General features: G+C 47.4%; 1 protein-coding gene and 1 long non-coding RNA gene across 3 annotated transcripts in view; both read left to right on the forward strand.

The window, feature by feature from the left end:
- Window positions 1–446: 446 nt before the first annotated feature.
- Window positions 447–10,152, forward strand: LOC134524099 (uncharacterized). Its single transcript, XR_010073493.1, has 6 exons — window positions 447–565; window positions 3,765–3,887; window positions 7,419–7,578; window positions 8,307–8,611; window positions 9,078–9,272; window positions 9,883–10,152. It is a non-coding gene; the product is annotated as an uncharacterized LOC134524099 (long non-coding RNA).
- A 168-nt stretch (window positions 10,153–10,320) lies between these two features.
- Window positions 10,321–25,466, forward strand: part of IFFO2 (intermediate filament family orphan 2) — a 38,599-nt gene continuing 23,453 nt past the window's right edge. Inside the window, exon 1 of one of the 2 annotated variants that reach the window (XM_063353850.1) lies at window positions 10,321–11,604. In XM_063353850.1, coding sequence (XP_063209920.1) covers window positions 10,976–11,604 — 629 coding nt within the window. In that variant the 5' untranslated portion in view covers window positions 10,321–10,975. The remainder of the gene's footprint in view (window positions 11,605–25,466) is intronic. The other variant, XM_063353849.1, reaches the window with a different exon arrangement.

Raw genomic sequence — 25,466 nt, forward strand, 5'->3', positions numbered from 1 at the left:
CTTTTAACCACATAAAAGAGAAAAACACACCTTGTTTTAAAAGCACTGTAAAGTCAAACCTAACAGTCTTCTCTCCAAATAAGCAGCTGTAATACGCCTATGGGTGGGTGCGCAAGCGTTGCGTACCAATACTGGTGCACAGTAGCTTGGGCAATACCAAAACCCCTTTTTTGAGTAAATGACTTTTCAAATCAATGTGGCTCCTGAAAGCAGCAATGAACAGGTAATGAGAAACCAGGGGTTTATGACTGTGGTTCTAAAGCCTATTCCAATATTGAGAGTTCAGGTGCAAGACAAACCCCCATGTCATTTCTGTTAGATTGACTGGTTAAGCTCCAGACAAGAGCTATTAATGTGATTTGGAGAGCCGAGGAGGAATACTGGGCTGCTTTGCTACCTACTTATTGTCTTTTCACAGAAAAAATATACATCTTTTCTCCTTCAGCCACAGCCTCAGCGAGCCAGGCAGTCCCCCAGCTTTTGCTTCACAGCTGTTGCCTCACTGGCACAAAGAAGGACGTTACAAATACCTTGCGCAGTACCTTTCTTCAGCTTACCTAACAAGGTAACTTCAGCGTAGCTCCGGTTTTTGCTGATGCAAATCCTGGTATAGCTCCGTTTATGCTGGCGCAGGTCTTTTGCAAAACAGTCTCTGCTGTTGCAGGAACTGGTAAAGTTTATACCAGCAAAATAATTCTTTCTCTACCCCTGCAGTTGGATCAGCAGATCCTTAAGCTTACCAGGGGCAGAACGCGATCGCCATTTGTTCACTGATGTTATTACAACTGTGAGGAAGTAGGATCTTAAAAGGAGGTCACAAACTGTGTCCTTACCAGTATAAGCACAGTTGCAATAAAATTCTCGGAGCTATTCTAGAGGGTTTTGCAAAGGCCCAGAGATGTATTTTGAAAAATAAAGGCGGCGTATCAAGTGCCTCCCTGCTCAGAGCACAAGAGGGCTGTGATTTATGGGGAAGCCAGATTTGAAAAGAAGGTGGAAAGAGCATGGTCGTGCTTCTGCGGAGCAGAATAGCCTGGGAGGGACTCAAAACTAACAATAACAACCCCAGAAGACCTAGAAAGAGAGGGACAAGAACAAAAGTGTTTTGGAAAGTTTCAGCTGACACAGGCCACACACAGAGGCTCAAACATTCGCAGTACTGCACAAAGGCGATGTCCTCCAGGCTGCAAAATCCCCCGTGAGCTGGGGCTGGGGAAGTCAGCAAAGACTTTTGGGGGAAGCATGTTACTTAAATTAGAAGTAAGAGAGGAGCAAGACTGAGGGAGAATGCCTCAAAACGGGTAAAAAGACTCAAAACTGATGAACCCAACCATCAGCTGAACAATACAGACCCCCTCTCCAAAACCAAAATAGTTTATTTGCAAAAGACTTCTTTGGCGAAGAAAAAAATCCCTTGCAATGCACAAGAGACAGTGTGACCTCTGCGAATTGCTTTGAACCTGACTTCGTGGGTAAGAGCTTCCCCGAGATGATGTGGTGTCCTTGCGATGGCTGTTCACACTGGGGCAAATTCCGGTGATTGCTTATTAATTAATCTTGGGAACGACACCTCCCACGGAGAACAAAGCACCCAGCCCTGCCCCGAGCACTGGCTTCGGCAGGGACACGCCAGGCTCTCGCGCCGGCTGGAGGTGAAGAGGCCCCCGTGAGCCTGAATTCACTTGTTGCTGCTTCTGTGATCCCACAAACCCACCGGGCAGGTGGTACCTGACCAAAACCGGGGAAAAGCTCCCGGGGCTTGTTCCACAAAGATGGGAAGCCCTTGACCTTCCCCCTTGTATTTCATGAGGGTTTCCTTTGTCCTGCTGCCTCCTCACTTCATAATTCTCTTTTTCAAGCCAGGCAAATGCCCTTCTGGAAGCTTTGTGCGGGGCTGGGTGCTCTTTCCGACAGCTGTCGCGCCGGGATGGGAAGCCTTCCTCCCGCTCCTCTCTGCCCCACTACCAACGCTTCCATCCAAGTTTCTCTCCTGTGTTTTGTCTCTTACTGCAATTGCCTGGAAGTATTTTCAAACAAGCGATGGATTAGAGCTGCTGAGCATAAACACACTGTGAGCTGCAACGTTTCGATGCCATAAAAGATTCCCTGGACTTTTTCCGTTGGAGGAAAAGTGATTTGTCTCCCTGGGCACGCGTCCGTGCGGCTTATTTTTCAGGCAGGGGAAGAACATAGGGCTGATGTGTGTTCAGCAAGACCGTGGTGGAGCCTCGACGATTGCATGGGTACACCTCGGGCTTGCAGTCTCCAACGCCAACACCTGGAGCAAGAAGCCTCTTTTCCCTTTGTCCAAAGTTTCTGGGGAGCCTTACTCTGTGTGAGCACACAGGGTACCGACGGCTGCCTCGGTATTAAACAGGAAAAAAACCCTTTCATACAAAAGCATTGCCAGTTTCTGCCAAGGCGATGCTGAGATGTTGCTCAAGGAGCCTACAGCAAAGAAGCGAGACACCAGACAAGCACCGCTGACCGCTGAACCACATGAAAACAGCTCCTATGGCCGGGCTCGGGCTTACGCTGGCAGAAAAGTTTGCGTCATGTTTGCTGAGATGGGGTTTGATGTTTTTATTTTACCAAAATGCCTTCTAAGATGCTTGAACCGCTGGCTCTGGGAAGCACAGAGGCTTTTCTCCGTGCCGGGTGGCTAATTCCCAGGGAAAGACCCCGGTTTGCTCCATGGGAAGGGCACAGCAGAGGGCTGGACTGTCCCTGCTGCTGCAGCGTCGTTAGCTGAATTATCAATCCCTCCTCATCAGCTCCTGGCTCTGCAAGCCTCCTCTTCTCCTGTCTTGCTCTCAGCATCACCACCTGCCACATGGACACTGCACCGGCACCGTCCCTCCCAGACCGGGATTGAGTCCCACGTGCTTTTTTTGGCCGTTGAGCACCTTTTCCTACAGGAAGATCACACCAGCTCCGCCAGCCCGGCCCTTGCTGTCTCCGTCACAGGAATAACCGCTTTTGCCGCACAGTGAGCACAACCCTTGCGGCGCCCGCTATGCAAACAGCCGGCACTGTCACACCGGCTGTGCCGTCTGCCGGTGACAATACAGCAAATCTGCTGCAGAATTCCCTCCCTGCCCCAGCCTTGCCTTTGGGCCAGCCCTGGTTTCAATTCGGGGCTTCCTTAACTGATTTATGCCCCGTTCAGCTGGAGGCCAAGACTAGACATCCTCCGAGCAGGGAAGGGACATAAATGAGTACAAAAAGCACCAAGTCCAGGCTTCCAAATTGTCTTTAAATTCACAAATGAAACCAGGCAAGGATTTGGCTGCTCCGGAGAACGGCCACCCTGCCAGCCCGGGGAGCAGCTTTCCCAGCGCATCTCAGGAGACCTCCCGTGGTCCGTGTGAACTTGTTTGGGAGCCACCCCTTCGGTCGTGTTTTTGCTCCCTGCCTGGCTCCAGATAAAAAAAATCGGATTGGCCTTGACTTGTTTGCTGCACGTCGCTGGGGCGCAGCCCGGCCACGTTATCACCCCGCGCAGGGATGATTCTCGACTCACGCGTACAGAATCAAAGGCACGGAGAAAAACAAGCCGCGCGGCTTGCGAGGACCACTGGAAAAGATGCTTGGCTGAGTTAAGTACAAAATCACTTCAGGGGTTGTCATGGTTTGTACCCTCCGGTACACGAAGTTGCTGGGAGAAGCCAGTCGCAACCTCCTGGAATAGTTACTGCCTTGCTGGTTTTCATGAGGGGGAAAAAAAATAATGATTAAACCCCCATTTGCAGTTTTTTTGGCAGGATTGATCCCGCTTGTTCACATCGATGGCTCAACTCGGGGAGGAACCGCCAGCTCCGTCCCTTCTCTCAAAACCCCGGAGAGCGGCAGAGATCCTGCTCCACCTCCCAAAGGGGAACGTGCTGGTAGGAAAGAGATGCTTTTTAGTTAAAAATAAAATGGTACAAATGACACGTTGAGGGGAAGCCCTGGCCCTGCGTTTTAACGCTGAGACTTGAGGCAGGTTAAGGGCCCCTGGGCATCGCTCCCCTCAAAAAGCAGCATCCCTGGAGACTGGGATGGGGAACGCGGCTTTCAGCCCTCTGAGGAGTGTGAAGAGGTCTGGCCGCTGCCTCTTGAAAGATTTTATTTATTTTCATAGTTCTTATTAAGCTTTTGTTAGAGCAGGGTAATCCCGTACTTGGTGCTATTCCCTGCATCCAGGCTCTGTCGCTACAGATCCCAGATTTGCAGCAGGAGTTACAATCTCTCCCCAGACCTTCTTTCCTGCCCTGCATCCCACCGTCCTGACTTTTCCCTTCATCCCACCATTGCCACAGGCCCCGGAGGGATCAGACACCTTCCCCATTGCCTAACCCGTGCAGCCGGGTGCCGCAGAGCTCTCCTGCCCCTTCCTACATCACCTTGGGAGCACCGGGCACCTCTCGATGGATTTCCCACTCCAAAAAAGCCGGGGCTGCCTTCTGGAAATGTGCCGCCGCCCCGACACTCCTCTGCCTGACTCAGCCTGCTCCCTTCCCTTCTAAAATATAAACCACTTTTAGGTGAATCATAACCGAACTCGAGCTGTGGGCAAACTCCAGCCAAACCTGGTGCCAACCCTCCAGCGAGTCCTGGGTGACCTGAAAATGCCCAGGGAGGCCCCGGAGCCGCAGGAGAAATGGTTTCGATGTAGAGAGCCCAGGTCTGATATTTGGGCCACTGTGATTAATCCCGACCTGCTCCGCAGGGGGAATATATTGATATTTTTTTGCATTAGTCTTAACGCCGCTGGGGAAGTGGGATAACATCCGCCATACAGCCTTTCTCCGCTGGGGAAGGTGTACGATAGAGAGAAGAGCATATACGAAGCTGAAATTGCCAAAATTAGGCAGTTTGTGGTTTGGGTTCAGCTTCGGTATATGAAGAGAGACTGATATTAAAAAATATAGAGAAATATCAAAGCTTAGTCTTGGCTGGTCTTGCCAGCGATGTTGGGTCCGGCATCTTTTGCATCTCTCCCCGCCGCGGGAAAGCGGTGAGGGCTGGAGGAGGTGGGAGAGGAATAAAGGAGATGCTTTAATTCGGGAAAGGAGGCGGAGGGCAGGGCAGCCAGGGATACCCGCTGATTTATGGGCTGTCAGGCTCCAGTCATTCGTTCAGATGTGGAGATCTTCACCATAATGATGATAACCCAAATAATTACGGTTATTAACAATAATCCCGCTTAGCGCTTGTTCTTTCCCAAGCGTTGTGGCAACAGGACCTCAGTAACCCTCGCTGGAGTGCTGTCCTCACCCCGAGATGGGGAAACTGGGCTGGGGCTGCTCCTGCAAAGGCTGAAGTCCTCTGGGGCTTTAACACAAATTACAGCCCTGGATAGCAATGAAAGCCAAACCGAACGCCCTGGGGTAGCACGTGTGCCCGGCTGATACAATCTCCTTTTCAGCCCCTAATGGGTGTTTGTGGTGGTGTGTTGCGTTGGTGGCTCGGGTTATCTGTTGTGCTGGTGGCTCTGGTTATCTGGTGTGTTGGCGTTGGTGCTTGCCACATCGTCCGGGCGGCTCAGCATCTGCATGTCGGGACACCCCACGAGCCGTTCTTCGGGTGTTTAATCCCTGCAGCTTCTCCCAGGCCGTTTTTTAATCTTATTTAATGAACAAATATGAGTGCGTTCTGAACCCAGCGCCATCCTTTAATTATTCCTAATATTTGATGACAACAAACTAATTCCCAAATGATGAGATCAGACATTAAAGGCACATCTCCCGAGTGCCTGGTCATTAATATTTCCCTTCCCTCGGTCCGTATTTTGCCTGCTGTAAGCACTTTTGATATAACGAGCTCAGTGACTGCATCAGCTGGCGCAGTGGAAAGGTATTTTCCAGCCATGGGCCACCGGGCTGCATTACGGGCTGGGAACCATCGAAAACTGGGCGTCTAGCTGTCAAGGTGCTCCACCCAAAGACCTCTCCCTCAGAAACACCCCGGGACATTGGGAAATCCAAGAGGGGAGCCACTCCAAAAGCTTTGGCTCATTGACTCACTCTGCTGACACCAAATTTTCTTGTGGCCGCTACGAGCATCTCTCCAGGTTCGGGATGGGAGGTGGAGGGCTGGAGTGGTCCAGGGTGCGATAGAAAATGGGATCCCCTCTGTTGGGCAGATCCCATTGTCCCACGCTGGTGGAGAAGCTGGTGGAGAAGAAGGGAAGGTGAGAAATGCATCCCAGGGAGAGGGGTGCTCGGAGGAAAACCAGCCCTGGAGCAGAGCAGTGTGGCCAAGGCAAGAACATCCAGTACTCCCATCGCCAGCTCCCTCCAGGAAGCTTTTCTTCATCCTGTGTGGTGCAAAACATGGCAGGCTAGAAAACCCCACAGTACAAGGAATGAAAATACTCAGCGAATGGCTTCTGGAAGAGAGATTTAAATCGGGAGCTAAAAATATATCCCAATAACCGTCTTCTGTGCTCTGAGCTTTGAATGGTGCTCAAGCCATCGCTGAGCCCAGCGCGGGCTACAGAGTGGGGGGGGGGGCAGCAGGAAAAGAAATCCTATCATATCATATCTCTTCCCACAAGACTGAAATTCTTTGAAAGTTGTTCCGCATTCAAATTAATCAGGCCAGGGTCCACCTGCGACCTGCAGAATGAAAAGCTTCGCACCGCCGGGATTGGAACGGCGCACTTGGGCTTGCGCAAATTAACGATGCGGCATCCTGTGATTATCCTGGAGGAGCTGCCAAAGGAATCACCGCGTCCTACCACACACCTGCGGCGGCCTGTACGGGCTTATCGATGCATATTTGCTGCTCTACTCAATACAGATGCAAATATTTGGTTACTAAGGAAGCAATGAACATTGCCACAGTCTCCAAGGAAATAGTACAGCGTGTCTCAACCGCTCCGAGTTAGTGGATGCTTCGCAGCATCTTTGTCTCTTGCTGCATCCCTGGCTCCTGAGTTCACCCACCCTTTTGGGTCGCACCTGGTACAGAAGCTTTTGTTTCCAAAATATTTACACGATCTCCATAGAGAAGATCATCCCCAGCCCAGGGGAGAGGAGACGGGGATGTCCTGAAGTCAACCAGCCCCCGTCCGTCCTTTGCATCCCCAGTTCTTGGTGGCTGAGTTCTGTTTTGCTGTGCCGATGCACGTAAAACCCCCAGATGTGGCAAAATGAGATTTTTATCGCTGAAAAAGCAACTGGAGCAAAGGAATAGACATGCAATGGGAGCAGGTGCTGGATTTGAGCAGCAGCTCCTATTTCACATGAGCTGATAGGACTTGGAGAAAATATATGGGGGGTAAAAACACTGTTTGAGGTGGAGAAACCTCCTTTAAAGGCAACAAGGAACCTGCAGGGAGGAAAACGGCTGGTTTTGTAACTGCTGATGTAACTCATTCCTCCTGCGTTATCAATAGCAGCCAACCTGCCAAATATTTTCTGTTTCCGCAGCGTGACGTGGTGACCGATGCAATTCCCAACATGAACCAGGGGCTTCCCTTATACGGCGTGAAACGATAACCCCGGTGGCTAACCCAGCCCTTTCTCCACCGAGCGACACCTCGTTGATACGCGAAGAGGCGCAGCCTTCGTGTCTCTGTGCAACAACTGGGTGCGTTTGGGGGATCTGAGTCACCGGGGCAGCCGGCACGTTCTTGCCCATCTTCCCACGTGCCTGTTGCAGGGCACAGGCAGGCAGGGATGCTTTCTGCTCCGATTTCTCAAGAAACAGCCCTGATGCTGGCGCAACCACAGGAGAGTGCGGGGAAAAGGGCCGGCTGAAGTCGGAAACTCTTTACTGGCCAAAAATGCAGCCGGGGTTGCAGCAACTCATCAGCTGCTAATCCCATCGCCCCAGCGATGCTCATGCACCATCACGCCGGGCTGGGTTAAAACCCAACCATTTTGGGGGAGGCACTGTTAAAAATTCCACTTCTTTCAGCAGCCTGGTTTGCCCAAATACCCTTATTTGGGCACCAAACTGCAGTGCAAGGGTAAGAGCCGCACGTGAGCGATACTAATCCCAGTTCAACCACTGAAGCTTGCTGGTTGGTCCGTGGCAGCCTCAGAAAGAAGGTACCTCTTGGTATTGCAGGGTCCGGGGTGAATAAATCACCCCTTTCCACCTCTGAGGCTGGCGAAGAGCAGGCTCGGGCGGTTGCCCAAGGGAATAGGAAGGGGGATGAGGATGCTGCGATCGCTGGGGGCTTTGGAGGAGATGCCGCTTCACCACCACGCTGGGAAGTCGGAGCCGAGGAGGGCTCCGGTGGGATTATTGAGTGGGGCATTTTCGAGGGTTTACGGATGTTAAGCCAAAGGATTTTTGCTCCTTTGTTTCAGAGGGGGATTTATTCAAACGTAACCCAGTGGCGACGCACGTCAGCCCGGGGGAGCGTCACCTGTTTGCTGTAACTCGGTGCAACTGCGAGGCTGCTGGGTTTGGTTTGGTTTGGCTGAAAAATGGTTACTTGGAAGGAAGACAGAGCCAAGGAAACAAGAACTTTCCACGAGTGTCAGGCTGACAAAGCCTCAATGTATATAACCCAACCCAGGAAATTTAATACTAAAAAAACCTAAGCAGATATGGAGAGCAGTCCTGAAACAGCCCCCGAGGTCTGCGAGTGAAGGATGCTGACAAAGCGAAGGTAAAAATGGGTGTAAAAACCAAATCCAAGGGGCCAGATTCCTCGGCCCCCACTCCAGCCCGTGTTTGGGTGAAGCAACTAGGAGTAAAAATAAACCCAACGCATTATTATTAACATCGCTAGGGGTGGTCACCATTATTTAATTGCCAGATAGTTTCTGCATTCAGAAATAGCACCATTTCCCATCCCTTTTCCTCCCTCTCCGAATAGGAAAGGGCTAATCACTGCTTCCTTATTTATATCTGCAATTGGCAGGCAGTGGGAGAGCTTTCCCCATCAGGAATCAGAGGAATCCCTCCAGGAATGTCCCCGGCTGCCATGGGGTATCCCATGTGCGGGACCGCGGCTGCTCAGCATGGCGTCGGTGGCCACGGGGTCAGCTCTGCGGTCGCAGGAGCCCTCACCGAAGAAGCCGACCCTAAACCTAATTAATTGTTGCGATTAATTCAGGGTGATTCACTTTCAGGGGCCGGGATGAAACCGTAGCCCGGCGGCGGAGCTGGTGGTGACCGTACGCATCCCAGGGCTGAACCAAAGCCCATTAGGAAGAAGATTAATTGATTTAACGACCTTTGGATCAGCCCGGTGGATCCACCCTCACTGCCAAGGCGATGGGTGCTGCCTAACGAGCAATCATGATATGCATCGTCTCACCGGGCAGGTACAAAAGCATTAATTAACCGGCCGGTTTATCATTCCCTCTGGTGTTTTCCTGCTTCCTTAAGGGAAAGAATAAAATAGCTCTTGTTCAAAAGGATTTTCCCAGCTGTTGACCACACGGTTTCCGCGGTTTCTGAAATCGCCCGGCTCTTTCCAGCGCTGCCGCCTGCCAGCGAGGATGCCGCGTGCCTAAAAACCAGAAAATCACCCAAATCTGGGAGAAACCTGCTCGTGGTTGGCTTCTGCCCCTAATAATCACCTTATTATTGGCAGTTTTAGTCTATTTTTGCATTTTGTAAGTATTGCTGTGAATCTGCAGGGTGGTACGTGCTATGGAAACGTTTCCCAGTGAACTGCAATATTTTTCTTTAAATATGGCCCCGTTTGATGCATTGACAGGACCCAACATCAGCAGTTACAGCCGTGCCCTAATGACCAAGGTATTAATGATGTTTTCCCGTAACCTCAGCGAAGAACACAGGTTACAGCCTACATAAACAGAGGCTGAAGTGGTTTTGTGCTCGGTAAAAGATAATCTTTTCAGGTGTTTCTTTGAGTCACCCGGTACATTATCGCGCCTCCACCCAGTACATTTATTTGTTTTTTTCCAGAAGAAGCTGTGAAAACACGAGCTTGTAACACATTAACAGAGCCCTTTGAAGAGCCTTCGGTTACGGCGCTCGCGGGTGCCGACGGAGCTTCGGCAGGTGGATGCTGCTGCCCATGTAGTTTAATATAAATACTGCCCGCGTGTTTGAATAGAAACATCACCTGGCAAAGCACCGTGGGTTTATTTCAAAAACTATTTGAGCGAATAGCGTTACTACAGCTTTACGCCGGTGTTACCGAGAGTTTTCCGTGTGCTTCGCTCGCTCACAAAGCATCATTCCGATCCGTGGCAGCGCAACGGAGTAATCGCATAATTCAATTACACAATATCCTTTGATTGCCGAGTGGCTCAGAGGTCCAGGAGCGGCAGTTGGGAAACGCTTATTTAATAACTTAATTATTATAATATCAGTGTTATTTAGCACTTAGGCAGGACTCTGCATTCGGATAACAAAATTCACCCCTTATAATTGAATCTTACCCATTAGGTGATTTCCCCGAGAGCCAAAAGCAGCGACGCAAAGGCCGGGGGGGAGTTTCACAGGGCAGGAGCGACTCTTCCCCATTTATTTTGCCTTAGCCCATTAATCCGGGGGGCACACCGGGGGATCAGCAGCGCCGACAGACCCGATCACCCCCCAAAAACCGCCGCCCCCCCACCCCGCCCCGCCCCGCGGTGGGACCTCGCTGGGGACACGCGGAGGGTCCCGCGGGGGCGTGCCTTGGTGGAGGGGGCGGGGTCACGGGGAGGGGGCGTGGTTATGCTGATGAGGTGTGTGGGGAAGGGGGCGTGGCCTGGCGGCAGCGCTGCCCGCAGCCGGGGGCGCGGCGAGGCGGAGCCGGGCCCGCCCCGCTCCGGCGGCCGCTCAGTGCCCGGGCAGCGGCGGCGGCGGCCGCAGGAGCGTGAGGAGCCGGTGGCGGCGGCGGTCTTGGTATCGATCCTTCTTTCTCCCCTCAGCGCGCCCGCCCCGGCGGCCCTCAGCGGCCCGCGTGCCGCCCAACGGTCACTCCGCGACCGTTAAAACCGCCGCTTCCGGCCGCCCCCCCCCTCACCTCACCTCAGCTCACCTCAGGCGCTGAGGCGGGCGGCGGGCCATGAACTCGCTGCTCTTCGGGGAGATGGCCCGCGCCTTCTCCCCCGGCGCCGCCGCCGCCGCCTCCTGCCCCCTGGGGCCCGGCGGTGGAGGCGGCCCCGGCAGCCCGGCGGCGGCGGGTGGGGGCCCGCCGGTAACGGCGGCGCTTCGTAACGACCTGGGCTCCAACATCCACCTGCTAAAGGGGCTGAACGTGCGGTTCCGCTGCTTCCTGGCCAAGGTCCACGAGCTGGAGCGGCGTAACCGGCTGCTGGAGAAGCAGCTGGCGGCCCAGCAGAGCGAACGCGACCGCCGCCTGCGCTACAAGACCTTCTCCCGCGACCAGGCCGTGCAGACCGACGCCGGGACCCCCCCATCGCTGCTGCCGCCGCCGGGCCCCGGCCACGGCCTGGCCGCCGCTCCCCTCGCCTCGTCCCCCCCTCACTACAGCCGTTTGCCCGGCACCATCTGGAGCTACACCCAGGTGCGGCGAACCGGAGGCGGCGGGTTGGAGACGGTGCAAGGGCCCGGCGTCTCCTGGATCCATCCGGACGGCGTCGGGGTCCAGATCGACACCATCACCCCCGAGATCCGCGCCCTCTACAACGTGCTGGCCAAAGTCAAGCGGGAGCGGGATGAGTACAAGAGAAAGTGAGCGGCTGGGGGGGGGCCTGAGCCTGCGGGAGAGGCGGGGGGGGGGCATGCGGGCCGCCCGCTCCTGCAGTGCGGGGAAACGGGCGAGTCCCTCCTTGGGGCGGGGGAAGCGTCTGGGGAGACCCTTGGGGACATGGGGACAGGTTTCCCCCCCCATCCCCATCAGGGCTCCCTCCCTGGGGAGGATGCTCCAACGGGTTTGGGGGGTTCTGCCTCCAGGGAGGGGTTGCACCTCAGCCTGATGTATGGAAAACTGTAAGATCTTTCCCTTGGAGGCTGGGGAACCTTGATCTTAAAAGGAACGTCAGCTTGACTTAAAAAAAAAAAAATTAAAAAAAAGTCCTTTTTGGAGAAGGGAGATAATCTGTTATTAATATTGCATTGCATAGTTGCTCCTAAATTTAGCTTGCCTTCATTTTCTGGACTAATCACTCTAGTAGTCGATTTCAGCCAGCTCTCTGAAATTAGCTCAGTGCTGCAATATTTGGGTTGCAAATACTGCAGGGGAAGGTTTGCACTCCCAGATGTTCCTCCGAATTAGTCAAAACAAAAGCCTTAACGCCAGGCTCTGTAAACCCTGGTAAATCTGGAGGTTTTTGCTTTGCCTGTTGGGAAGCCCTGGGTTTTTAACTGGTGGTGTTCTCCCCACGGTGATGGGGAGAGCGTTCCCTTCGGGTTGCTGTATTCGCCTGCTCAACCTGGCTGTGGCAGAGATGGAGGCCAGAGGAGGAGGAGAAAAAAAAAAAAAAAAAGAAAAGCTAGTTGGGATTCTGCAGGGAGATTCCTGCATTGTCTGATGAGCTGCCTGTCCTTTGGGGCTGGCGTGGGCACTCCTGTTTGGAGTTTTGGCATCTTAAGGCTTAAAATGCATTTCTTCCTTTCCCAGCCTTGTATTATTTTATTTTTTTTCCGTAGAACAAATTTAATCCTTTCTTTTTTTTTTTTTGGAGGCAGCTGGCTTTTCTGGGCTCTGTGGCCTGTGAAGCGTAGCTGAATTTCTTCTGTCCAGGGTAACAGGACTGCAGTGTGCTCTTTGCATCCCTCTAGCCATCAGCTTTTATACCAGACCTTTTCTTGTGAATTAAATTGGTTTAGAGAGATTTTATCGGCAGGCATATGCTGTTTAAGTAGTAATTTCTGGCCTATTGGTTAACTAAAGTACTGTCTGTTTTCAGTGCATCTTCTTAAAGCTTGTGTGCCTTGATTGCTCTGTACGTTGTGGCCGGAGCACCCACTGAATCTGGATGGAAAAAAGAAGTTGGCCTCTCTTTTTCAGTCTAGAATAGTAGATGCCACTGTGGCACAGGGTTGTTTTTGTTTTTACGGTTGGTACCAAGGCGATGGGAGTAGTGGTGCTTCAGAGGAAGTTGCGCTTGGTGGTGGCTTGGTTATGGAACACATGTGTTGGGTGTGGGTTATGCCACCAAAAGCTGGGCATACTTCTTCTTTTTAATGGATGTGTGATTTATTTATATTTTTTTTCTTAGGGAAGAGGAGACTTGCGGGCCCTTTAAGTTCAGTCTTTCTACAGATACATAGTTGATTCTGTCTGTTCTGCTTCCACTTGCTTGTATACAGCAAATTTTCACCCCAGAGTCTGTGTTCCGGTGTGAGTGCTTGCACACTCCATAAATTCAAAGGAAACGGGCCTCTTTGTAGGCAATCACAAATCTTATTCTCACTGCACTTCCTCTTCTTGTAACAGGTTTTTCTCCTGGTGCTTGAAAATAAAATTTGATTAATGCATATCAACACGTATCACACCAGTGCTATATCTGCAGTGTGTCTTTTATGGTACGTTTATTACTATGTAATTGGAAAGATTATTCCACTCTCCTGTGACCTTCACTCATCAGATGGACATCACACGTTAAGCTCTTTTGGGGTAGATGGCTTTTTTGCTGGTGGCCTTGAGCACACTTTTGCATGCTTACAGAGTAATACTGTGCTGTTTTAAATTTAATTTCTCGCAGACAGAGTAGATTAGTCAATTGGATTTCATTACCATGAGCTAATGGGGTGTTGCAGTGTTTGTCAGCAATCCTGCGAAGATTGGTACCAATATTTTCTTGTTTGTTTTTGCAGGGGAGGGATTCTCTGTCCTGGCATGCTTGTGTGTACGCACATGTATATAAATACGCACTTTAGGTTTACCTTATCTGGCTGTGAACCCTTTGATGATGGAGTTTTATTTAGGGAAATGAGCTCCGAGTGGAAAACAAGCCTTGTGCCCGTCTCCTGACGGTGCTGTTGGGGCTTGCAGAAAGTTAGGTGCCTGCCCGAGTTTCTAAGGCGGACTTGGGATCCTGCGAAGATGCCGCGATGAGCAGCCCCTTTGCCTATTGAGCAGCATTCCTGTGAAACACCACTCCAGAGCGCGGGTAGCTTGGTGTTGGAAACACCCTGTTTGCTAGAGGTATTGGAGAATGGTTTTGTACACGGTTGTTGTTTCACACTGAGAAAATAACCCTTTTGCTTTGCTCGAGAACCAGCAGAACGCGGCAGCCTCTTTGAAGCAATCGGGCCTTGTAGCCTGACCAAGAAGCCACCAAGTCAATATGCAATGATGCTTAAGCAGATGGCAATACGTCACACTTACTTATTTCCTAAAACATTGGAGGCTTTTTTTCCTTTCCAGGATGACCACATGATTAAGGAGGGCACAGCTAGCAAATGTGTCTTGTTTGAAACATTTGGCTTCCAGGAAAACGCCAGGGAGGCGATTGCATTGCCAAGTCAGTGAATACTGCTCGAGTGAATCCTTAATTTCAAAGACATGGCTCATGTGTGATGTGTCTGTTATTGTTGGAGACCCAAACTCATTGATGTCATACTTGCGAAAGGAAAAATGCAATGGTGGCATTCAGAGGTGACATAATCCCTTTCATTTCCTTTCTTTTAAAGGTAGCTTTACTGCTACTCTTAAAAATAATAGTGGAAGGTGATCTAAGCTGCTCTTTCCAATGAAATTCTGCCTGTGCAATTTTTGGCATTACCGATGGCTTCATTTTAGGAAAATATGTTCGACTCCTTTGTTCCACCCCCCAGAATCATTCTTCTTGGACATCTGAACACTGGAGTTCTGAGGTCTAGAAAATATTAGAGCGCGTAGTCAGTAGAGCACCTAGATCATATTTTACCCAGGCTTGCTTTGTATCTAAAGTACAAATGAGGAAATGTTCCCCCTCAGAAGCCCAGCAGATATTTCAGAACAAAATTCCCCCTTTTTTTTTCCCAGAGGATGTTATTTTACACAAATAGTACATAAATATGAATCTCTTTCTACTTAACATGTTGGTCTTAATCTTGCAGTATTTCTTTAGTAACGATCATGCTTCTACACTGTGGATTATGACTTCAGCTGTGGGAGTCAGTAACTGGAGGAGTTTTATAGGAAAAATGAACTTAAAATTCATTTTCCTTAGTGTTTTAGTTTTGGGTTTGTTTGGGTTTTTTTGTTGTTGTTGTGTTGTTGTTTTTTTTCAAACTATGCTAGCATTTAGAAGAGCTTTTGGCCATAGATCTGATTCCAAATCCTTTGTAGCTTTTTATCTGCTTGCCCTTTATCGGCTTTACCCTTTTAACAAGAAAAGGTAAAATTGTCCACTTCCTTTGTAGTCAAATTAACTCCATAAAAAACCAAAACCTTCAGGGACAGTTATCTGAAAATGGAGGTAAGTCAGAACTTGTAAGCTGAAACACGCAGGCCAAGTGTTTTTGTTCTAGACAGAAAAAAATAATCAACTGTACTGCTTCACCTCCTTTGGGGTGAGATGAAGAGCTGTGGGTTTTTAAATGGGCATTGTTTGAATTTTGGATGTGTCCATCCCTGGCTCCATGGGTAACCAGCTGCGCAGAGGGGGATAAGCAGGTTTAATTGCCGGCATGTGACTGTGCCACTGCCCTGCGAGGGAATTCGGGTTACTGTGATCTGTTTAGGTTATTTAGAGGAAAAATCTGCTTTCTGAAGAGTACCTGGGGATGTGAAACCAGCACATCCTTGTGTAACTGCCCGTCCCTGTTCCGTGTGGGCTTTGGGGTCCTTCCTTGGGGCTTCAGGCAGCCGAGCTGAACGGGGCCGCAGCATCTCCAGTGAACAGTGATGCCCTGTGTTACCGTTGGTAAGAGAGTTACATCTACTCGGTTACGGGTAGGGGAAAACAAATGTGCTTTTTTCCCCCCAAGTAGTCTAGTTAGATTGTCGATCGAGGCCGGAGCACTGGCGGTGTGTCTCCTGGCGAAGGCAGGCCGTCGGAGGGATGCTGTCAGGCAGCGATGCCGAGGATGGTGTGAGGACATGGCGAGAGGTGGCTCCTTGGGGTGGGGAGTCTCCCCTGCCAGCTGGGCACCCAGGGAGATCTCCCTCCCTTGAAGATCTCAGCACGTCGCTGGGTGTTGTGACAGGCAAAATACTGCTGCGTGTGGCCAGCCGGAGGCTGCTGACTCGGTGAAAACCTTCTGCAGTCATTCCCTCTCCTCCCTCCTCCTTTTTTTTTTTTTTCTTTTAGCTGCAAGAAGGCTGCTGATGGCTGTGGAGGGCTTTAGTCTGAACACTTGAATAGATTTGTATATTATGGTTTCAAAATTGTTCTTAATTGGTGCAGATATTGAGTCTGCCAGATGTTAGCCGTCTTTTCCAGCCGCGACTTAACTCTTACTAAGGGTTGAACTGGAAATAATTGTTTTACCTCAGGATGGTATTTCATTTGGAAGATTAATAAAGTCCACTTGAAAAAGAGATTATCTTAAATTTGCTGCAGCTGGAAAGGACAAAGATTATCATTGTCAAAGGCCGCGCGCGTCAAAACTAACTGGCTCTCGTTTTTTTTAAAGAAGGGAACTTAATAAAAATGTGCTTAAGATAAGCCCTGGAGGAATGTCTGAAAACTTTTAAAACTAAAATATCAGTGGTAACAAGATGCAAATGTTACACGTAGACCCAATAAAAAACAAATAATTTTTTTATCCCTATAGAAGAATGTAACCAGCATGCTAGACTTCTGTCCGTGTTTCAATTGGTTACAGAGCTGGTAATAATGCAGTCTCTGTGTAAAGCCATATATATATATTTAATTCTGGTATTTTTTGCTTTTATTTTTATGTTTTCAAGGGGTAGTTATGTTTCAATGTGGCTTTTCACTGAAATCTAGTGTTTCTTACGGCTTCCAAAGCAGCCATGCAGCCTGGTATTGGGGAATTTTGGATGCCCCTTAAGTTTGATGTTAAACGCTCGCTCTGGTGAAACCTGATACTGAGTCTAGAAAAGACTTTTTTACTTGCACTAGGAGGACGTGATTTTCTCTGTGAAGAATGGAGAAAATTGTCTAATGTGAGAAAACTTGGCCTTGTAACAAAAATGTACATGCCTTATAATTGCTGGTTGGAAAGTTGTACCGCTTGGAGCTGTGCAAATTAAGCGCTATAAGAATAAAGTTTGTTTGGGTGTCAGACATTTTTCTGTAAATGATGCCATCTTTGCTTCTAAAATGCTGCTGCAAAGATGTGCATTTACGATATACACGAATATCTGGAGCACTCTAACAAATCTCTGATTTATTTTTTTTGTTCCCCCCCTGGTGTAGCTAGAAACTGGGACTTCTGGGTTGTAGTAATGTAGGAGAAGGTTGGGAAGGAGAGGGGGACGTTTCCCTTTGATCCTGCTTTCTAACAGTGGGATTGGGGCTGTACTTCGTTAAATATTTAAGTAGATAAATCACTGTGTGTGGCTTACTTTAACTGGCTTGTAATGGGAGCAACCAGGGAGGGCTGGGGTGTGTTATGACTGATTTGAAGTAGCTGCCTTATCTGTGCAAGTTAGCTATTTATTCAGAACTTTATCTTTGGCTACCTCTTAACTCTGAATTCTAATTAAAATAATGAATTCGTAGATGAACCAGATTGGATGTGGCGGAGAGAAAAAAATCATCACCTCGTGTTGTGGTTAGAGTTTCAGAGAAACCTGGGACAAAATCTGCGTCGTATTCTTCAAAGAACAGCTTCCTCTGTTGCCAGAGAACCACAGGACTTTCTGTGTCTATTTTGAATTTACCTTTTGATTCTCCCGTGACTCACGGTGGGAAGCTTCGGACTTTCTGAAGGCAAAAAAACAGACTTTCAAAGCACAGCTTAAGCGTTGAGTAGGTCTGGGAGCAAACCCCCCAAATACCTCTGATCTTAAACCCAAATAATCCCTAAAGATCCTGGCAATTTAGGGCTGAGGTGAAAACAAACACAGAAACAAGTTATTTCTAGCTCTGCATCATCTATAATCATAGGCTTTCGTTGCAGTAATGCTGTTTGAGTGCTGGGCTTGGAGCTAAAGAAAGCACTGAGCCCACATACGGCTCAACAGCGGCTTTTTTGTGGTCAAAGTTTTGTGGTGATGCTCTGCCAGGTCTTATGCTGGCTTCCTGTGTATTCTTTTCTGTGACTAAATTTATTTTATTTTTTTCTTTCAGTTTCGTAGAAATACTCACAGGATGTTGTTCTTTACGGTTTAAGTCTCCATCTTAATGTTTAAGACCAGCGTTTTTGTCTGTACAAGAAGGGAAGAGATTTCTTCCAGCTTGGTCTTTAAAGATAGTTAAAAACTTAACGCTGTTTAGTCTAACGGAAGCTCTCCTGCAGCCTTGTGACCAGTCTGAACTCAAAGATTACCTTGTTCCCAGAACCCTGAGATGATAACTAATAAATGTTAATAAAAGGTAATAAATGGGGCAAGACTGATTTTTTTCCTTAGTAAACAAAGCACAGGCAAATCATATAGTGCACAGCTGTGCTTCTAAACCAGTTTTCAAACTCTGTCCTGCTCTGCCCCATCATACCCCTGGCTTCTGTTGGGTGTTTTCTACATTTTACTGTCTCCAGTTTCATTGTGTGTGAGGGCTCTCACGTGCTGGTATTGCTGGTCGCATTTTTCTCAAGTTTCTATGCATAGAATGGTTTGGGTTGGAAGGGATCTTAAAGCCCACCCAGTGCCACCCCCTGCCCTGGGCAGGGACACCTCCCACCAGCCCAGGTTGCTCCAAGCCCCGTCCAACCTGGCCTTGAACCCCTCCAGGGATGGGGCAGCCACAGCTTCTCTGGGCAACCTGGGCCAGGGACTCACCACCCTCACAGCAAACAATTTCTTCCTCAGATCTCATCTCAATCTCCACTTTATTATATGTTTAAAATAGGGGAAAAGTAAGATCATCGTAGTATGGTGACAGCTTGGACACAATGATAGATTACTGAATTTCAAGTATATTGTTAAAATGCCTTAGTTTGGGGTTAGAGGTGAATGACCGCAGTTAATGACCTAGAGATGCCCGTGCCTGCTGATTAAAGAGTCATTTAGGAGGGTGGAATTTGTTTTTGATGACAAAGAAATAAGTAATGTGTATGGTTTCATAATCCCTGACCGTCGCCTAGTCTGGAAACGGTTCTTATCAGATCTTTCTGCTTCAAAGTAGGCTTGAAAAAAGCGAAGGTTATAGAGCAGTGCCTGTTAGTGTTACCTGGATTGCAGGTCATGCTAGATGTTTGTGACAAAGTCAGGAGGATTTGGTGACTTTTTCTAGTTTGTGTTGCAGAAAGCGGCATCTGGGAGGCATATACTTTTCCCATTATTGGATTAACAAGGTGCTTAATTTCCAAAGCCTTTTAAAAATGAAATTATTAGCATTTGTTGAAAATACTTGAAACGTGTGGGAATCTTTCTCTTCTGTTTTATTTGCTGCGAGCGGTGTTGATCCATGTACAAAAATGACATCAGCTCTGCCTCTGGATCGACTTCAACAACACGAGCATCGAGAGAGCTCGGAGAGAATGGTGCTCTGTGCCCATTAACGATGCGTCCCGCTTGTTAATGACACAGAACATGGACTAGTTGCTGTGTGAAAGTGAATCACAGATGATGCGTTTCTTCAGCCTTTTGTTTGAGCGTTTCCACACTCCAGCTCATCTCCACGTGACTCGGTGGTTACTGGACTCAATTTGGAAGCGTTCTGCTGGACTCGTGTGTCCCGCTTCCCCCAAAAGATTGTTAATTTGAATCCCCTTCCAAGTAGGTTTTGGGACTGAACCTAGTCACGTCTGCTTTCTGTGTCATGCCTTCAAAAATAAGCTTGCTGCTGCATTTTGGAGCTTGTTCTCACTGGAGAAATGTTCAGTTCTCCCTTTTTTGGCTTTTTCTGTTGAAACCACCACCGTGCGTTGCTTTAGAGAAGGAATTTAGCTGTGTGGGATCAAATGGATGGCTTGCATTGCTACTCTCGGTAGTGGGGCTCCAGGTTTAATCTTCAATCTGATGGTAATTTCAGTGGATTTATTCTGAATTTCCACTGAAGTGCAATTGAAAGCAAAACTTGGTGTTAGAGCCTGAGCCTCAATTACGTGTAACTTCACAAATCTCTTGATATTGACAAGCCCATGTTTCGATTTCCCAATCTTAAATGGTTTCGCGAATCTGAATAGAAATTACAAAGCCTAGATAAACTTCCGATAAAGTTCTGTATTGTGCAGTTCTCAGCACACAGGTGTGCCGCTGCATTACAAACCCAGTTCTGTTTGCTTTGAAAGGTTTGGGGGTTTTGTGTATGTAAGTGGAGATCAACATTGCTTGAAAGACATGACAGTTCACAGACCCGATATAAAAAAGAGGAATTCCAGGGAAGAATTAACTTAGTCCTCTTCGTGTGGGCAGGAAAACTCATTAATTTACAATGGCTCATTAGCAAAGAGAACAGAGATGTTGAAGTAAGGGATGACGTATAAAGGACTGGATACCCCTTTACCCTTAAATACAGTAGGTGTGTTTAGTCCATGCAGTGACTCATGCTGGAATTAAAGATCAAAGGGATCGTGGCTCAGTATTTATTCCAAATCAGTGGTTTCAATGGAAAATGTATTTCTCTCTGTGCTTTCTTACAGGTAAAATTTGTCTGCTTGTCTCTGAGGGGAGAAAATAGAACTATGTCACTTTTTTAAAATGAAGCTGTCTCAGATACAGAGAACAGAATTTAAATTTAGCAGGCCCCTGCCTGTTCAATCATGGCAGTCAAGTCCTGACAAGTCAAATCTAGTTAACAAAAATGCTAGGTTTTGGTGTAATTCTACATAGTTCCATAGAATGGCACAGGTGCGTTAATACTGAATCATAATGGGAATATTTGAAGGGTTCAAACAGCTTTTATCACTAAAACTGCTGTAAGAAAATTCCCCCTTTCAAGGTGTGAAAAAAATCTTTATTTTCCTCTTAGCTTTTTCAGTAACCATATGCCATTGGGCAGTCTGGTTTCTGTTCCTAACTCTTCTACTGAATTTTTTCCCCAAATGACTATAGCAGAATCACCTCCCCTTTGGCTGTGTCTGTCAGCCATGCGATTTTGAAACACCCTCTCTTTTTTTTTCCCTTTTTTTTTTTTTTTGGTTTTCCTTTAAAGAAAGAGAGAAAAAGGGAGTGCGAAGCACTTAAGAACTCCTTAATGCCCTGGAAAATGTTTTTCCACTAATCTGTATTCTTAACCAGAGCGTAGAACTGCCGGTTGTCAGTGGGAGACCAGCTTTTCTTGTTAAAGGGGACAAAGTGACCCTGGGAATGAAGTCCCACTTGCAGAGATGCTGTACAGAATTTTATCCTTTCAAGAATGGCTATGGGACGTAAGTAAGCTCATTTTGTGATAACTATCCCTGAAGGACAGCAAGCTCCTGGTGGTAGCTTGTGATGAATCTGCAAATAAACCCATTTTCCTTCAGAGCTTCTCTTCCCCTTTTGGGCATTACATCCTGCTATCCATTTATATGCAATGCAGTCAGACTCTTCCCTGTTAAGTTTCAATGGCTGGAAGGAATTTACTTTCTTCTCCACTCGTTATTTCACGTAGGGGAGCACAGGAGCCTTGCAGTCGTCGTGTCAAGGTGGGCCATACTGGTGTGGGTATACTGGGGACTGGGTGTCAAGGCACTGAGCTAGCGTCATGGTGTTGCAGCCCTGAAAGAGGTGTCATCCTGTTTTGTTCTTTCTCCAGAGCGTTCAGTGAAGCATTAATTACTGTTTGATTTATTTTTTTCTCCTCTAAAATCCACATTGAGATACATCTCTAGACCCGTGGGCAGGGATTTATTCCCGTGGTGAGGTAGTGTGGCTCTCTCCTGGAGTGGGCTTTGGGTCCGTGACTCAGCCTAATTCCTCTAGTTGTAGAGCAGCTGAAAGGCAGGGGAATGAGGTCACCTCTGTCACTCTCTTCCTTTTCGCTGGCCTTTTGCATTAAAACCAAGTTTGTACTGGAACTCTTCTGCTGTCCATCTCCTCCCCTCTGTAAATAGCACAGGGCTGCCATTGGCAGTAGTTTATCCTCCCCCCATAATAACAATCTGCAGTGTTTCAGATTGCCTCCTGCTGCAAAGAAGGGTGAAATTGCTAAGTTTTCAGAAATGAAATTCAATTTTAAGGCAAACTGGGCTTACTGCCTTTCAGGCTAGATGAGCCTTCAGCTAGGCTGGGACCAGGATCTTCAAGGGTATTCCAGTGCTCATCAAGGTTTTTTTAATTTCCTGTGAATTCAAGAACTAAACAATTATGTTCTTGGGAATTTATGCAACTGAGACAGCAAAAACAACCACTGAGCTTGTGTGAATTTAAGACTGATCTGCCTTTGTACGTTTAAACATGTCCAATCTTGAATTTTATATCCTCCTAGCTGTCATCTTTATTAATTTGTTTCCATCTAAGTGGCATGGTACCGTGGTTTAATGGTAATTCTGTAAAGGCTAGTCGCCATAATTAACTAGGAGTACTAAACTATATTAATCTTCCCATTGTACTAGAAGCGATTAAAGCAGCTTAAACAGAGTGAGCACTCTTACATTCCTTGAAGGACTGTGCTAGAGCACTGTGTATTTCCTCAAGTGTCGTAGGAGCCTTTGAAGAGCGGTTTATATCCTACCCCTTCTAATACTCGTGTTTTTAGAGTCTACTTATGCCTAACTATATTTACCTTTACAAAGGTAATAAAACTCTTAAAATGTAGATAAGATAACGGAGGTATAGGAGCTCTATTGGGAGACTTTGCTACGTACTAGGTGTGTATCCCACCTGCCTTCCTGACTCCTGAAAGCAGATAAGCATTATCTCATTTTAATAAACAGGTTCAGTAAAAGTATTTAGCATTGAGGCAGAGATTAAGATGACTTCTACCTCTTGTTTTTGAGACTGGTTCTTAAAGGATGTGGAGGAAGAGGGAGGGCAGATGGAGAGACACCTAGAGACAAGGTAAGGAGAGCAGGGAGCGCTTCATCTGCAATTCGCAATTATTTTTGGCATTTCAGGCTGAAGAACTGCAGAAGTGAATGAAAATGTTGTGGTAATACATTCCAGCAGGATCTCTGGTTCCTTTCCACGGACGAGTAATCCCGATCTGTTATCGCTCGGTCTTATCAGAGCCTTTCAGAATTAGTTGGAGGTGATAACAGCAGGATGGGTACAACACGGCTGGCGAGGGGAAGGGCTGGATATAGAAAGCATTTTCTCATCAAATCATAAGTCACGTGAAGACCTTTTATGAAAGAGAATGTTAAAATACTGGTCTTTTGAACTTGGTACAGGTTACATTCTAACAGCTAAGTTTAGCTACATTTAATTACATTGTTTGGTATTTTTTTATGGAAATTGAGCAGTTTTTCCTCAAAAATGTGTGATTTGCCTGAATACTGAAATGGGAGAAGATGGGAATATCTGTTGAAAACAAGGTGGGGTTTCTGTGGTAGGAGATTGCAGGAGGTGTTGAAAATGGTGCTGTCTCTGATCGTTTTGTGCTGTGCCAGTGACGTATTTCTTTTTAAGGTCACCAGCTAGCCCAAATGCAACACATGCTGTCTACTCTGATGGATTCCTGAAAGCAATCCTTCAGAAAGGCTATCAGTTTAACCGGGATTGTTTTTTCAATTGCGGGAATGGGGCAGCCATCCTTCGTTTGCTCTCCAGAGTAATTAATAGTGGGCTTCACGCTGGCTTACTGTGCAAACCCCTCTTCCTGAGGGATCTAGCCGGGGATCCGTTTGGTGGAACTCAACCCGAAGCCCACAGACTCGATGGGAGTGTAAATGTTCTGGTTCCAGGAAGAGCTCTGCTCTGGCTGGAGAGCAGGAGACCCACAGCGCAGTGTCAATGCTCAAAACATCCAGGTTTCCCCCTTCGTAGCAGATTGCCATGAAGTCATAAGGCCGTTCTGAAAACAAATAATCCTCACCGTACATGGGAAAAATTTCCTGTAGTTAAAAGCCTGCTAGATTACTTCTCTTCGAGCTGTGATGTAAGAATCTTCCCTGTAGTCATGTGCATCAGCTGAGATAATGGACTATTTTAACTTGGCAGGCTCCAAGAGGACATTCATGAAAGCTTTCATTAGGTGTTTATAGAAAATAGAAAGGAAATTCATGCCACAGAAGTTTGCCTGTACTTTCCGACAGCTTAGCGTTAGATCTTATTATGGCTTTAAATCTCTTCTGTAACTACTTGTCTCCTCCGCTGCCAGACTTTTGGCAAGGTGTCTGTATTTTGCGGAGAGTCCTTAGCAGCAGTAGGAGGCGAGAAATTACAAGTGAAATGTCCTGAGCACCATAAAAATACAAATGTATTTTTAAAATGGTGATGGTGTATATTAGAGCATGCTTCTATGACATCTTTTTAAGCAAGGCTAGAACTACATAGAATTATACTCCTTTGTTACAGTGTAGTAGACTATACTGTGGATTTCAAATCTGGTTTATTTTATGCTTTCTTTTTCTTGTTATTTTTCCTCCTGCCCAAAAGTCCTCCTCCATGCTAATATTTTAGTCAGCTCTTGAGGTGTCTCTTGCATTCTGGGGATAAAAAAATGCGAAAGAGAACTGAGAATCAGGGGTAAAAAAAGGAAAGGTGAGGGCAGGGTGAATACAATGAAATTTGGATTCTTCGTGTGCTGGTAAAGATTAGAGGGAGAGCCTTGAAAATCAGCCCAGTTCTCGTGTACTGGATTTTCTGTGGAAGCTCTGAAGCTCTTGGGGTGCTTGGCTTCAGAAAGAAGTCATGTCAGTCTGATGTGGTCGTTTGTGCTGGTAACACTTTTACTGACCTGTTAGATTTATTAATGGGTGTTTTCTATTACTCTTCCAAAATTAATGTGCTGAAGGGGAGGTAAAGGACTAAGAGCTTGAAGTGAGCATGCTAGGGAGAAGGATGGGACCCCTCTGCTTTAGAAACCACAAATATTTCAAGGTCAGATCACTAATGAAATTTTTAGTGTGGAGGATAAGGGTTAAAAGTCATAGTTGGTGGCAGGCTGCAGAAAGCTTTTATTTATTACAAATATTTGCTTAACGCTACCTAGTGTGCAGTTTACAATGGTGTGGTGTTTTTCTAAAGTACACATTAGTAGTTTTGCATCTTAGCAAACTGTTAAAGCTGTACTGAAGGCCTGGAATAAGACTGATTTTTTTTTTTTTTAATTTATTTTTAAATTATTTTATTTTAAGCCAGTTTAGCTTCAGATTCTGGGACAGGCATGCTGGTGCCTATCTTCTGCCGTTTAAATATTTTTGATTAAATTAAGAGCATTAAGCAATTTTTAAGTTTCCCTAAACAATGGATGGATTTTTCTGCGATTATTACGTGAGTCAGTTATAATAATCCCTTTTCATTGTGCAGTTTCGTTGCTGAAACTGAGCACAGAAGTATTGTTGGTAACTCCCTTCTAAACAACCCAACTTCCAATTTGCAGAAGACCTTTTTCTGCCTGCGCTGTGTTCTGCTGTAGCCTGTATTTATTTCAGTAATGATGTGGATGTTGGAGATGAGCTGTCCGAAGGAATCACATGGCTTTACTGGGACACCGGGATAA

The sequence above is a fragment of the Chroicocephalus ridibundus genome, chromosome 16 (genome assembly GCF_963924245.1).
Source record: "Chroicocephalus ridibundus chromosome 16, bChrRid1.1, whole genome shotgun sequence".
In the NCBI taxonomy this organism is placed as follows: Eukaryota; Metazoa; Chordata; class Aves; order Charadriiformes; family Laridae; genus Chroicocephalus; species Chroicocephalus ridibundus.